Raw genomic sequence first — 15,122 nt, 5'->3', positions numbered from 1 at the left:
GTGTCTCAATCTCTGTTAGATCAACAAATTCAAACGCGATAAACTATATTCGACTAGAAAGAATAAACAACAAATTATTCGTAAACCGGCCAAGCCATATATTTTGACTAAGGTGTAGAATTTGTGAAGTTAGGTTAGCTTCTAACTCTACAAGCAGTTAGAAGCTTATTGGCTCTACAAAACACCTGATAACTTTTTGACAGTGCGATGCTTATAGTTTCATCTTGTGATCACGTGTAAAATGTTTGGCCTTTGTATGGAGGGTTCACATCCAAATTCTATCCTCCCTTCCTAGTCGCCACTGATAAATAAAAGACGTTAGACGTTAAATTTCTCTTCCTAATTCGGAATGTCTTCGTTATTTTATAAGAACGGAAGGCTACATATCTTTTAATTTGAAACAAAGTATATATTCTGTGTTGTAACGTTTGAATTTGCCTCTTAGTATTTTTTTAAACCTACATTAGTAAATAAACCGACAAAACTAATTCCATCTCCCTCCACAGCACGGCAACGCGACGACATCGAGCGAGACGTCAGTGGGCACGAACACCGCGGCCGCGGGCCCGAGCAAGCAGCCGGCAGCGAAGTTCCGCCACGGGCTGCTGCAGCTCATGATACACACTATCGACCCGATGCACGACGGTGAGTTAGGTATGCACCGCTTTGCTTTTTGCGGGGGTCGGGGTGGGGCTGATTTCCTATCTCATTCTTTCCTAAAGTTCCCTCGTATATCTTCCTTCGTCTATCATCCCATCGTCGAGTTATTCAGTATGGTCCGAGTGATGCATTGACTTTAAGATACGGCTATTTAAAGGATGACTCACGCTAGACCAGCAGCCCAAGCCCGGGCCGAGGCGTCTGATACCTCATTTTCTATGACGGCTGATCAGTGATCACGTGGTGCTTTCCATAGTAAACGAAGCGCCGGAAGCTCCGGCCTGGCCCCGGCCCGGTGAGTGAGTCATCCTTAAAGGTGTTTGAGGTTAAAAGCCAAAGAAAGCGGTAAAACCTACGCCTCAACTGATTTTTCGCCCATACTGTTATAAGTAGCAGTAAAAAAAGTTGAAGTGTTCAAAATGAACTGAACACAAACAACTTTAAGAGAATAAAAATGAAGACTCACGCTAGAACGGTCCGGGTCCGACACTTCGTTTTCTAGCTTCATATCATGACTGATCAAGTCATAGAAAACCGACTGTTAAATAAGTTCTAGCGCGGGTCATCCTTAAAGTGTGTATAGAGGCCATTTTGGGCACTTTATCCGCTTAGACAATTCCGCTGCTGACTGTACCCACTTAGTATGTATTCCAAATAGGTATATTCTAATAATAACTCTAATAAGCAATACATTTTCCTTTACATTGCGACCCTTTTAGCATTCCTGAACCTGAGCCACTTTTACATTGCGACCCTTTGAGCATTCCTGATCCTGAGCCACTTTCACATTGCGACCCTTTGAGCATTCCTGAACCTGAGCCACTTTTACATTGCGACCCGTTTAGCATTCCTGAACCTGAGCCACTTTTACATTGCGACCCTTTGAGCATTCCTGAACCTGAGCCACTTTTACATTGCGACCCTTTGAGCATTCCTGAACCTGAGCCACTTTCACATTGCGACCCTTTGAGCATTCCTGATCCTGAGCCACTTCTTTTTTGGAAAAAGAAAATATTTGAAAATATTTTCATCGTCCAATCCGATCACCTAACTTAAAAATTAGTTCAGCCACTCCCTCGCTCTCTTTTCTAATATACATGTAGCTTAACTAGCCACTAAGTCAGCCAGTGCACTCGACCGTCTCCAGTACACGCCAGTGCACTCGTCCAAGCACTAAGGTGTTCACTCTGCCATCCACAACACAGTAAAAAAATTTGAAACTGAAGTCTGTTAAATAGCAAAATATAATAAAAACCTGGTGCCTGCTGTGTTTGTTTGCCACCTACGTAATATAAAAAAAACACCGTCATTTTTAGGGTTCCGTAGCCAAATGGCAAAAAACGGAACCCTTATAGATTCGTCATGTCCGTCTGTCTGTCCGTTTATGTCACAGCCACTTTTTTCCGAAATTATAAGAACTATACTGTTGAAGTTGAAACTTGGTAAGTAGATGTATTCTATGAACCGCGTTAAGATTTTCACATAAAAATAGAAAAAAAACAAAAAATTTTTGGGGTTCCCCATAGAACTGAAACTCAAAAAATTTTTTTCATCAAACCCATACGTGTGGGGTAAATATGTATAGGTCTTCAAAAATGATATTGAGGTTTCTAATATCATTTTTTTCTAAACTGAATAGTTTGCGCGAGAGACACTTCCAAAGTGGTAAAAGTGTCCCCCCCCCCTGTAACTTCTAAAATAACAGAATGATAAAATTAAAAAAAATATACGATATACATTACCATGCAAACTTCCACCGAAAATTGATTTGAACGAGATCTAGTAAGTAGGTTTTTTTTAATACGTCATAAATGGTACGGAACCCTTCATGGGCGAGTCCGACTCGCACTTGGCCTCGCATCTTATGATTTTCGGTGGCCTTTGCGGATACACTTCGACCCATAGGAATCTTTTGTGTAGTTGCCCCCTTAGGAAAGATCCGTCAGCTATTCATGAGCTTTTTTGACCATCTCCATGTGGCGGATGATGGTGCTTATGGGTAGCCTTATGAATTCTTTGGTTCCAGATAGCCTGCTCCAAAGTCCTTCATTCTTATTTTTTTTACTTGAAACCAAGAGCGTTGCCAGCCGATGGGCTAATTGGCCGATGGCCTGGTGCAGAAGAGGGGCATGCATTTAGTTTAAAAAAGGTCATTTCCAGAGGGGTAGCTGTTGCTTACTGATTGAAGGCTAAAATGTCGTTACGTATTAATAAAAATATTGATTATATTTGAATAAAAACAAATCAGCTCTGAAGTGTTATAAAAAAGCTAATAAACTGACTTCCAGTTGAAAAGTTTGCGGGATTCTTGCATATAAATAGCTACTGTATGTATAGTATTCTATAGTAATCTAAATTGTATTTTTTTAATGCATGTTAATAATAAGATGTAATGTTTAGAAAAGATGTGTCCCGCCGAGTTTCTTGCCGGTCCATATTGGGATACTCTCCTCCAATTGAGAGGGGGATATAAATCTTCTCGGGTCAGAGGTGTGGCGGTCAGCAAAATACGAGTATTATCAGCGCGTGTCGATAGCATGGTAGAGATTATCGCACGCGCTGATCTAATTAAGATAATGTTTGTATAGCGTAGCGTTGATTAAGGATGTAAAATGACGATCACTCAACTGTATATAAACACTTAGTAAATACAGAATAAATCAGTCTAATTTTACCAGCCAAACAGTAGCTTTACCCACTCAACCACGTTCCTCTAAAGACGGTGTAGCATTATTTGACGTTCATATGCGCATTGCAATATGCCTACTTGAATACCTATCTTACCGATCTTTATTATAATCTAATAACACGGAAGAAATATTAGGTATATTAAACTACTATTACAGTAAACATTTTTGCGAATCCGAATCTTAACTGAGCTAAATACCTAGTACAAATTACTGTTTTTGATGGCATTAAGGCTGATTTACATTGGTCCAGTAATAGGATTCATCGGGCCCATATTTTGAGCTAGATGGACGTTGGATTAATGTTAAATACATGCTGCCAATCCTTTGATTAAACACGTCCATTTATGTTGTAATCCAGCTACTGGAAATCTAAATCAACCTTATCGGTTCCTATTATTTCCAATATACGAATTTTGTAAGTAATGAAATAAGGTAAGTTGTCCTAACTTCGATAACCCCTGCTATAATCTTCATTTTTTTTTATCGTTGTTTGTTTGTTTTGTTTTGTTTGTTTTTGTATGTTGTACTTTTTCCAATTGCTTGTTTATTCAAAATATAATAAATTGATAACCATATTCAAACGTAAGTATCTACTTAAAATTTCTTTGGGACTGAGTATTATTTCTAAGTAACTAGGTAAGGTCGAGGAGGGAACAGTGACACGGTAATCTAATTTCAACACGAGAGAGTCGATATTTGAGCGACTGAGCCACTGATCAAACTGAGCCACTGTTTCCGTCACGACCCTATATTCGTTTTCGTTTCTCTTTTTAACGTTTTGAACTATGTTGTTACTTTTATCTAAAGACTATCGTTGCTGAGCAAAGCTAATGCTTGATTTAATATTGTCATTTAGTTTTAATCAAGTTTTTAAAATTGTTAATTTATATGTATCGTAATCGTTACATCGTCTACATAAAGACCTGTAGGGCTAAGATGGTTGGCTCTTTATCATTTGTCACCATGCCTGTCACGTTCTAACAAGTATGTAAGCGCGAAAGTGACGGACATAGTGACAAGTGATAAAAGTGGAACCATGATGCCGCCGCTGGCGGGCTACATACTTATACATCAGTTGAAATAATTCATAAGGAAAAAGGCGTATACGAGAGACCTTTATGACGTGCAAGTACGCGAACCAATCAACGCGAGTGATTGTCAAGGTAGTATCAAAACAGGATTGAAACTGTAAAGAATTCTAAAGTCAGAATCGGCCTTCAGCTTTTGTAGATACTCGCCTTATTTGAAACTTAGTGTCAATTTAGATAAAGAAGATTTAACGATTATTTAATCACCTTTTAATGAGTTTTCAGCCTCCCTGCGCATTTACTCTCTATCAAGATGGCGCTCCCGGTATTTAGTAAACTTAAGTACTAAAAGTTTATATTCTGGCGTACTTTAGTCTACTGAATGTCGTGGGTGCCGACACGTCGAGCAACACGATGTCAACATTGTAAACATTTGTTTTAGCGTGTATATAATTTAGCTACCTTTTTAGTGGTTTAAGGATGACTCACGTTTGAACGGTCCGGGTCTGGGCTTAGGCTTCCGACCAAGGCTCGGAAATCAGTTATATTTCCAAACCGTTCATGTACTTGGCGTAAAACCTTTTAATTTCAGTTTCGCTCGAAATACTGTTCTTTTTATACCGGTTTTTGTGAGAACAGTTCTTGTCAAATTAACCGGTTTAGAGCAATAAAAACCGGTTTCTTTATATGTCGGTGTCTATGTTTATGTGGCACACCACCAGGACAGCTGGTTGCTCTTTGAATAAACCGGTTTTTTAGGTTACAATAAAAAGTTCTTAAACCGTTCGCGTTCGAAGCTAAACCGAAATAAACCGGTATTTTATAAACCGGTTTCGAGCCTTGCATTTTGACACTTCGTTTTCCATGACGGGTGATCAGGATCACATGATATTTTCCATAGAAAACTGACCGGACCCGGGCCATTTTAGCATGAGTCTCAAAAGGCGGAGTGTGTATAGGCTAGATGACCATTTTTTTTTAAATATGATGTTGTGAGGGTGTCAAGGGACGAGAATTAAACATACTTTGCTTTCGAGTGAAACACAAAAGTAGTGAAGGCCAATGTCGCCTAACGGCCCTATTCGAAGAATGAAATACGATAACGGTAAGGTGTATTCTCCCTATAGCTAGCAAGTAATTTTAGTTTTTATATAAGCAAAGATATATTTACGGGCTGAAAAACAGCGCTGTGCAGTCACCAGACTCGCGGCCAAAGCTGCGTCCCGAGCCCATTGTCGCACTTAAGAGTTTGACTTTGAATGTAAACAATAGTTCTATATGGTATATTATCATAGTTCTCAAAAGCTGTATACTTATTGCTACTGTGCTGTAATGAATGCTTATAGAGTGGTTGACTGTTTAGTCGAATCAAGTTGCTCAGTCAAAACGATTAGTCAATCATGTTTGCTGCTGCTTGCTGTATGTAGGTACTATTTATTTATTTTTTGCGACAATAAATGCCTTTTTTTTAAGTTCATGTTTAGATAAGTTCTTACTTAGATATCGTTTGTATGTCGTATAATTGACAGAAGCAGCTCGATTTGGGCAAACAATATTACTTTGACGTTAGAATATCGTGGATAAATCTTATTGGGATCACAGCGGAATCGCAATAAACTTCAATTTTGACATGTCGTTTAGTTATCGATCTTTCCAAGATCTTAATCATTCTTCGAATCGGGCCGTATGTCGAAACACACCTTTGTTACCATGGAAATAATGATCACGAGCTAAGATACAGATGAACAGTCATAACCATTATATATAATGGGTTCTCGTTAACTACAGAACCCTAAAATCACCTGTCAATCACAAAGTAAAGGTAACCAGCGCCAAGGTTGCGTTAATTTTTTAATTATGTGGTAACGGCACGGGTTTGTTTATTTTGATGCGCACCCGTCTGACACGGCTAAGCCAGTAATACCCTTACAGGTTAATTTACCCCGTTATATGTGGGTATGATATTGAGTTTTTAGAAAACGCTGTATAAAAGCGGAGGGCTTGCGTTTGTGTATCAAACATATTGGAGAATATTTGTAGATAATACGTTTTGCTTGAGTTAACGATTGTGGGTAGTTTTAATAACCTACATATTATAATAAAACGTGTAATCAAGAAACATATTCCCAAACAGTTTTTGTCGTCATTGTTTCTGGGGCAGTTGTACCCGCGTAGCCAACATGTCAATCGTTTACGCTCCGTAGCGAACGAAATGCAACTGTCACTGTCGCACTAATACGGAAGAGTGATAGAGAGAAATGACTACGCTACGCTACGGAGCATTAGCGATTGGCATGTTGGCTACGCGGGCTGTAGTTCTGTTACTTAGACACTGATAGACAACGCACAGCTAAAATGTATTGTTCAAATGTTGACTATTGGCGAAAATGGGATAAAGAGTACATTGTGCAGCATCGCTTTTTAGCGATAAGACCGCCTGTTGTTTACCTCTTCTTTATGTGTTGTATTATTTGTACTGTTTCTGTATTGAGGTGTGCAATAAAGAGTATTTGTATTGTATTGTATTGTGCAACGAGGGGGGTAAGCGAAATATTGTAGGTACACACAATGTTTTTCGTCACGCTTGCAAGAAAAAACTAAATTTTAAGCGAAATAATTCTTAAATACGGTGACAATTCAAACATTCATCCGCCATATTGTCATTATTTGGCAGGTTAGGCATCGAAGGCACAGACCTATCTGACGTTCAGCCACAATTGAAAATCGTGTAAAAATATTTCAAACGACTATTAAATTATCAAACTAAATATTTTTAAACCTTAACATAAGTACTAAATTATAAACATTAATATTTTAAAAGTAAAACTCATTTATACCTAGTTAATTCGTGTGAATTAGTAACAAATAAAAAAAAAGCTTTTTTTACAATCCATCACTCCCGCGGGATCTATATAGGCCTTTGTCCTTAAGTACACGTGCATGAAATAAGATCTTTTTCGACCAAGTGTGATGAAAATGTTTTTAAAGACTATGGAGACGACTACGCGTATGGAGGCGCGACAATTAAGAGCGCAGACCTATTTTTACAAGTTTTTATTTCACGTGTCTCGTTGTCTGTCTGTCGATCAGGGGGCCTACCGCGAAAACCGAAATTCGCAAATTACGGGGATCTTTCTCTTTTACTCTTAGTAAGACGTAATCAGAGTAACAGAGAAAAATGCCCGCAATTGACGAATTTCGATTTTCCCGGTAGCCGCCCTGTAATCAAATCTTGCAAGTTAAATTTGATCCACTTCCCGGTTTCCGATTGAGCTGATATTTTGCATGCATATGTAAGTCGGGTGACAATGCAATATTATGGTACCATTGAGCTGATCTGATGATGGAGACAGGAGGTGGCTATAAGAACTCTGTGATAAAACAACGCAACCTAATTGTGTTTGGGGTTTTTAGAATTAGCTCGAAGAGTATTAGTCGCCTGTCTAAAAAAAATACAGTCAGCGATAAAAGCTTCACACGTCAGCGACACAACCACAACTGAGACGAAAAAGTAACTACATTCGAAGAACAACTCTCTTTCCCAGTCGGTTAAAAGTCGAAAAATATAACAATAACACAGGCCTGGCGTTAATAAACTTCACCTTTACCGAGTCGGCATTTGGGCGGAAAAATAGGGCAGCCGTGCTCGCCCCGCCTTGACCTGGCTACAGACTACTTGCGTATTAGATGCAGCATGCAAGTTAACTCGCCTACTTACAGGCAAATTCGAACGAACACTGGGCGATTTTTTAATTCAGAGCGCTCGATTTCGTCACTCTAAAATCTGTGAGAACGGCGAAATGCTATTTATGCGAATTTTTATCCAGATATTGTGGGTCCAAAGTGTTCAAACCCTGGCTCGTAGCAATTAATTTTTGGAATCTTATGTGCGATATATCAGGTGAAATTTACCAGACACTTTGTTGAAGAAAAACATCGCGAGGAAACCGGACTAATTCCAATATGGCCTGGGTTGGCCTTTCCCTCGGGGTTGACAATCGCTATCGTAAACGCCAATAATTGGGATTATTTAATTGCCAAACGGACCTCAGGCTCCCATGAGTTGTGGAAAATAGCCAGGATAACGCCAGGAAGATGATGATGCAAGTCGGCTGGCGGTTACCACACACTGGCGCTCATGCGAGATTTAGTATGAAAGCGCGAACGCTTCACTGAGTGAATTGTCGAATATCACAGATTTCCGGTAAAAGTTGAAGGCCGACTGCAAATTATAGATTTCATTCCGGAAGATACTTGTAAAGTGATTAAGGGGATAAGTTACATACATAACAAAAAAACTTATTCTTTATTGAATACCTTAAAAGTGAAGAAACACAAATACAAACTCAATGGTACAGATAGAACAATGGGCAGTCTTATCGCTAAAAATGGCTTCCAAACAACCTTTGTCTAACGGAAACTATTGAAACGATTCTGAATGTCAGCTAACTTATTGTTTAAGAGAAATATGACTGGTTAGGTTAGTCGCATTTAAACTGTCGTGAGTCATACTAACATTAAGCTAATTTTACGGATTAAACACGTATTTTTAGCCGCGCGCAGCGTATTCTTGCTCGGCGCGCAGTGTGCTAAGTGAATGCTACTCATACAATGTTAGTGCGTGAAAACGGAGATCTAGGCCCTCCGAAATATGTTGCGAGGTGACTTAAAATACGTGAGTTAAACAGTAAAATTAGCTTAATGACTGTAATACGATACAAGTGCGAAAAATAGGAAATTCGCAACGAGTGGCGATACATTAAAACACGATCGAAAGGAGTGTTTTAAATCAACACGAGTTGCGAATTACCTTTTCGCATGTGTATTGTACAACGATTTACAGTACATATATGGCCCTTGAAATTTTAAACATACGCATGAATAGTTACCGCATATGTACTATAAAGTCTGTGGCTGGCTTATACTCGTAGTCCATGTGAAATGTTACAAAATTCTACTAAGTGGTGAAGCCTTCAACGTACCTACTTTATTATGCTAAAAGAAAGCGTTTGTGCTACAGTAAACGTGTTATAAAGGATGACTCACGCTAGACCGGGCCCGGGCCGGGCCGGAGCTTCCGGCGCTTCATTTTCTATGGAAGCACCCCGTGATTACCGATCAGCCGGACGCCTTGGCCCGGGCCGCCCGGTCTAGCGTAAATCATCCTTAAAGCGGAGTCTACAAATAGTGGTCTGTGCTCGGGACGGATCGATGCATATGGCCATTATTAGCGAACCTAATAATAGTGCGGGTTTCAGCAGTTTTTATTTTAAAATCCGTTTCTAATGAATGAATGTGTGCTATAATTAGACGAGTGCTCGGAATATACGATACTCGTAATATAGTGACACAAAAAACGGCCAGGTTCGACTCGGGAGGCTCCGGTACTATAAGGCATGTTGTTTTAAAAAAAAAGTAGATTCAGAAAACGGATTTTAAAAAACGTCGTAGTGTTTTTTTGGATCACAATACGGCTGCCATAAATTTAATTAGCAATCTTGAGGCCTTTCTCGAGGGCTTGTATTGATTCGAATCTTGAGTTTTTGATTTTCACTTGATAGAAAAAAAAATACGAACATAGGTCTAAAATGCATTTCAAAACTTGTATCAAATTATGCACAAAGGCTAAAAATATGAAAATTGCTTCTAAAAATCGGCAATATCGTGTTTAAGGGAACGATCGATCGATTACTTTTTTATTTATTTCAACGTACAACAAATTCTCATTCAGTATGGGATTTAGAAAGAGCGCGCCAAGCGGGACGTTTTGGAAACTCAAAATCCCATACAAAATCAGACTTAACGCAAACGCGTACGTCACATTACGCCATCGAATAAATTTACACTCGGGGTACAGATGTGGATGTTTTCTATGAGGTGGACAGTTTATTTTGTGATTTCACAGTTGGTCCCAACGTGAAAGTTGTTCAGTACGGTTCGTAAAGTATGGCTATTAGAGATGGGAAGAACTTGAGTTTTTTAAGTTTAAAGGGTGTAGCAGGATAGCCTAGGAAAAATTGCCCCCAGCGATTTTGGGCCGAAACTGTAATCAAACGATGCCTTTTGGGGAGGTTATACTCTGCACAAAGTTTCATCCCTCTGTTACTCCTTGGGGGTGAAAAACACCCGATTAACCCCAAAACTGATTTAATTATTTTTTCCTAAACTATGAAAGTGACGAATTTCAAATTTCGTACAAATATTAATAAGACTAAAAGCTATGTGCTAAAAAAATATTAACCCCCTAACCATTGAAATTCTTGTAAAAAAAACAAAAATAAAAAAAGAATCAACCTGTATATCAAGTTTGGCTCATGGTACCACACCATTTTGTTTTTCAAAAATGAACCAGTTTATATTCTACATGATACAAAAGTTTCATGGACCTACTCCAGAAGGAACATTGCGAAATTAATATGTATTGGCTCTTTGGTGCGTACTATTCATTGAACTCCCACTAAGAGCCTTGCATTATTAATAAACAATGGCTTGCGATCGGACCGCTGCTCGTGCCCGATTTGAAAAAGGTGGGGATAAAGAAGTATGAATCAAACTCATTTGTATTTATAAAAACATTTTTAGGGTTCCGTAGTCAACTAGGAACCCTTATAGTTTCGCCATGTCCGCCTGCCTGTCTGTCTGTCTGTCTGTCCGAGGCTTTGCTCCGTGATCGTTAGTGCTAGAATGCTGAAATTTGGCATGGATATATAAACCAATAATGCCGACAAAGTCGTACAATAAAATCTAAAAATTTAATTTTTTTGAGGGTACCTCCCCTACACGTAAAGTGGGGGTGAATTTTTGTTTTTTGCTTCAATCCTACAGTGTGGGGTATCGTTGGAAAGGTATTTCAAAACTAATAGGGGTCTTCAACAAACATTTTTTGATTAAGTGAATATATTCGGAGATAATCGCTCCGAAAGAAAAAAAAAATGTGTCCCCCCCCCCTCTAACTTTTGAACCATAGGTCCAAAAAAAATAAAAAAATCGTGGAAGTAGAGCTTAAGAAAGACATTAAATGAAAACTATAGCGGACATGATCAGTTTAGCTGTTTTTGAGTTATCGCAAAAAGTTTCCCCTTCATAGTAAAAAGACATACTTTAATTAGGTACTGATTATGCAAATTTGCCTATTTGTTTAACTCACGTGAAAGGTACCGTTTCATCCCTCGGTTAACAATTTACTATACTTTAAGCTCCAGTTTAGCTTATTGTGACGGAAGAGTAACTACGGAACCCTACACTGAGCGTGGCCCGACATGCTCTTGGCCGGTTTTTTTAAATTATTTTGTTTTCGGGTCCGAGACGTTGCGTATTAAGCATGATACGAGTATAATGATTAGCAGCTACGAAATAGTACGTTTATTTTAATTTCGCAATGTAGTAGGTCCATGAAACTTTTATATAATATAGAATATAAATTGGTACATTTTTGAAAAAAAAAATGGTGTGTGTACCATGAGCCAAACTTGAGATCCATGTACAAATGAGTTTGATTCATACTTCTTTATCCCCACCTTTTTCAAATCGGGCACGAGCAGCGGTCCGATCGCAACTATCGCAAGCCATTGTTTATTAATAATGCAAGGCTCTTAGTGGGAGTTCAATGAATAGTACGCACCAAAGAGCCAATACATATTAATTTCGCAATGTTCCTTCTGGAGTAGGTCCATGAAACTTTTGTATCATGTAGAATATAAACTGGTTCATTTTTGAAAAAAAAAATGGAGTGGTACCATGAGCCAAACTTGATATACAGGTTGATTCTTTTTTTATTTTAGTTTTTTTTACAAGAATTTCAATGGTTAGGGGGGTTAATATTTTTTTAGCACATAGCTTTTAGTCTTATTAATATTTGTACGAAATTTGAAATTCGTCACTTTCATAGTTTAGGAAAAAATAATTAAAACAGTTTTGGGGTTAATCGGGTTTTTTTCACCCCCAGGGGGTAACAGAGGGATGAAACTTTGTGCAGAGTATAACCTCCCCAAAAGGCATCGTTTGATTACAGTTTCGGCCCAAAATCGCTGGGGGCAATTTTTCCTAGGCTATCCTGCTACACCCTTTGTAGAACTCCAGTCGTTATTACGCGACTTTGCGCTTAAAAAACTTCCGAGTCTTTTAAGTCCCGATACGCGAGTCCTTTAATGGTTTTTTCAAGTGCAACTAAAGAAAAGTCTTCAAATTAAGACTTCGTCAAAATGTTTATAGGTTTTATGTACACACATATCATAAGCCCCCTCCAGACTATGCGCGTGAATCGCGGCGCGACTTCGCGGAGCGAACATACCGCGACGTTGACGTAGACTCCACACTCGCACAACTTCACGGCGATTTCGCAGTTTGGTTCGCGGCAAGATGGCGCCGAAGCGTCAGCTGATCGGATTTAGTTTGCGCACTGATTCAAACTGGGAACTGTCAAATTGATTTTTGGTTGATCAAGTTCGCACCCAATATAACCAAGTAGCCGCCATTGAAGGTTATGACAGTTTAACTGAGTTACAGATTAACCGACTCGTGAGCGAATCGCGGCGCGAAGCGATCGCGAGTGTGGAGTCTTGCAATTTCTCGCTTTGCGTCTCCTTTGACGCGGGCTAAGTACCGACAAAAAACGGGGAATAAGGCGCGAAGGCGTGAACAATCTGCGAAATCGACGCGAGAGCCATCCACACTCGCGTTCGCGGCTTCGCGCCTCGCTTCGCGCACGAGTGTGGAGGGCCCTTTAAACCCTCTATGATGCCTTAAAAATCCTTAAATAGTGGCCAACATTAAGATAACCTGTTTTGTTACAACAAATTTATCTGTGAAAATGTTGTAATTGCTTCATTATTACATTACAATCGATTTGGTAATGACATTCAAATTTCGAACATCTTTGAAAAAAAAGCAAATCGATTCGATCATTATTCTAATATCAGTCGAGATGCCTTTTTGTTCGAAATGAAATGTAAATTGCATAAAATTTTGTCAAATCTCGCATGTTCGTTTGTATCGATCGATACGGAAATAGGCCCCCGATGGTAGTTTGTCTCTGAATTAAAAAAGTACGAATGCGTGATATGCGTGGAAAAAGTTTTCATTTATCTTTTAATTCGTTTTAAGTATAAAATGAGTTTGTTTTGATGTTTTGAGAGAAACTATAGCAAAAGTTCGTTTAAAATGAGCGGTAAGATATTTCGACGACGCCGCCACATATCTTCGCCAAAAGAGCAACGATGCCCCAATGTTGGCTGTAATTTGGGCAAGTGAATATATCATAGAAAGTTTATAATATGTGTGTAGATAAAATAATGAATGTAACTCTCCATAATTAGGCATTAAAACACTCGTGTGATGGTCCTTTTAAAATACTCGCTTCGTTCGTTTCTTAAACTCACACTTTTATTTTAATGCCTTTCATTATGTAGCAGTCACATAAACTACTATTTTACTGGGGAATATTGTTAATAACTTTAAGGAACGTTTGCGTTTCTGTTTCAACCCCTAGTACCTATCAGTTTAACTCCGACCCCAACGGCAAAACGTGACAACTTCTGCTGTCGCTTGCACACTGCACAAAACCTATTATGCACCCATTCAAAAGTTTGCACAACGCGCGCATTTAACTTGAATGTGCGACTTGCGAGTTCGGACGGCGTCCGTCACGCGTCAGATGCGGAATGAGATTACGAGCGTAGTACTTGTACAATGCATGCTTCAAGTTAAATGTTATTTCATTTAGTACGTGCTTGGCTCGCTCCGACTTATATTGTGACGCTAAATGCTATAAGTATATATGAATTGCTATTCATTACACGTGCGCTTTTGTGCTTTCTTGCAGGTTTTAGTTATTTTCTGGATACTCGTAAAGCAAACAATTAAACATGACAAGGACTGGTTAGAGAACCTTAGGCAGAAAAGACTCCCGAGCTGCTAGACCTCCTACCTTAGACTCTCGTCATGTTTGTGATTGCTGTGGCAGAAGATGCCGCTCTGGTATTGGACTCTTCAGTCATCGCAGACGTTGCAATCAACCTCGGCAACACCTGATTTTACTCGACGCTGCAACAATCATCTGCTATAGATGTCGTGGCCAAATATACACATGATTGTTCGGATTTTATAGTTTATAATGTCATGAGTTTTAGTGTGCGGACTCATTTGAACGTGCGTTCTCGTCTCTCGTTCTATGCGCGTATTACGATATGCTTACGCGTCTTCTACGCTTACGCGCCGTATGCGGAGGGCTTTACAATAACATACTTTCTTAAAATGTGACAGCTCCTATGACAGACAAGGTAGAATATCTCTACATTTCATGTGAATTATGGAAGGTAGAGGCAAGGAACAGAAACTCCTTAGGAAGATTGTTGCAAAAGTGTCCAGCTGTCAACTATAAATAATAGTTCCAAATTTCTCCAGAGTATTAGCGCTAGAGTACCTAGCTAAGAACCTAGGCGTTATTGACGGAGTGAAGTGCGCTGTCTATGATTAGATTTTTTTCTCAGGTATTCTAGGTATTGTAGCGCCACCTGTTTATGGTTTTTTATCGAACACTTTTTGTATGGAGATTTTTTTCCTTGCCTCCACCTTCCATAATGTGAATTAAGAGTCCCCGGCAAGCTCGGCAGAATTTCACCTTCCCATGCAAACGGAGTTCCGTTCTCATTTTAAAACTACGCGTTGGATTGTAATTAAACTTTGCACATACAATAACACGAGGTACATCTAGGGCTGGAATTAGTTTATATTGGTCCACCTTATA

At 39.1% G+C, this 15,122-nt stretch overlaps 1 protein-coding gene across 4 annotated transcripts in view; it reads left to right on the top strand.

Annotated features, from left to right (window-relative positions):
- LOC133527969 (sodium/potassium/calcium exchanger Nckx30C) overlaps nt 1–15,122 on the top strand; it is a 119,789-nt gene that overhangs the window by 61,844 nt on the left and 42,823 nt on the right. For 3 of the 4 annotated variants that reach the window (XM_061865192.1, XM_061865191.1, XM_061865189.1), the window contains one exon: nt 507–654. In XM_061865192.1, the coding sequence (XP_061721176.1) occupies nt 507–654 (148 nt within the window). The remainder of the gene's footprint in view (nt 1–506; nt 655–15,122) is intronic. The other variant, XM_061865190.1, reaches the window with a different exon arrangement.

The sequence above is a fragment of the Cydia pomonella genome, chromosome 18, assembly GCF_033807575.1.
Source record: "Cydia pomonella isolate Wapato2018A chromosome 18, ilCydPomo1, whole genome shotgun sequence".
NCBI classification, from domain to species: Eukaryota; Metazoa; Arthropoda; class Insecta; order Lepidoptera; family Tortricidae; genus Cydia; species Cydia pomonella.
The sequence above is the reverse complement of the archived record's forward strand: the minus strand, read 5'-3'. Positions and strand labels throughout refer to the sequence as shown.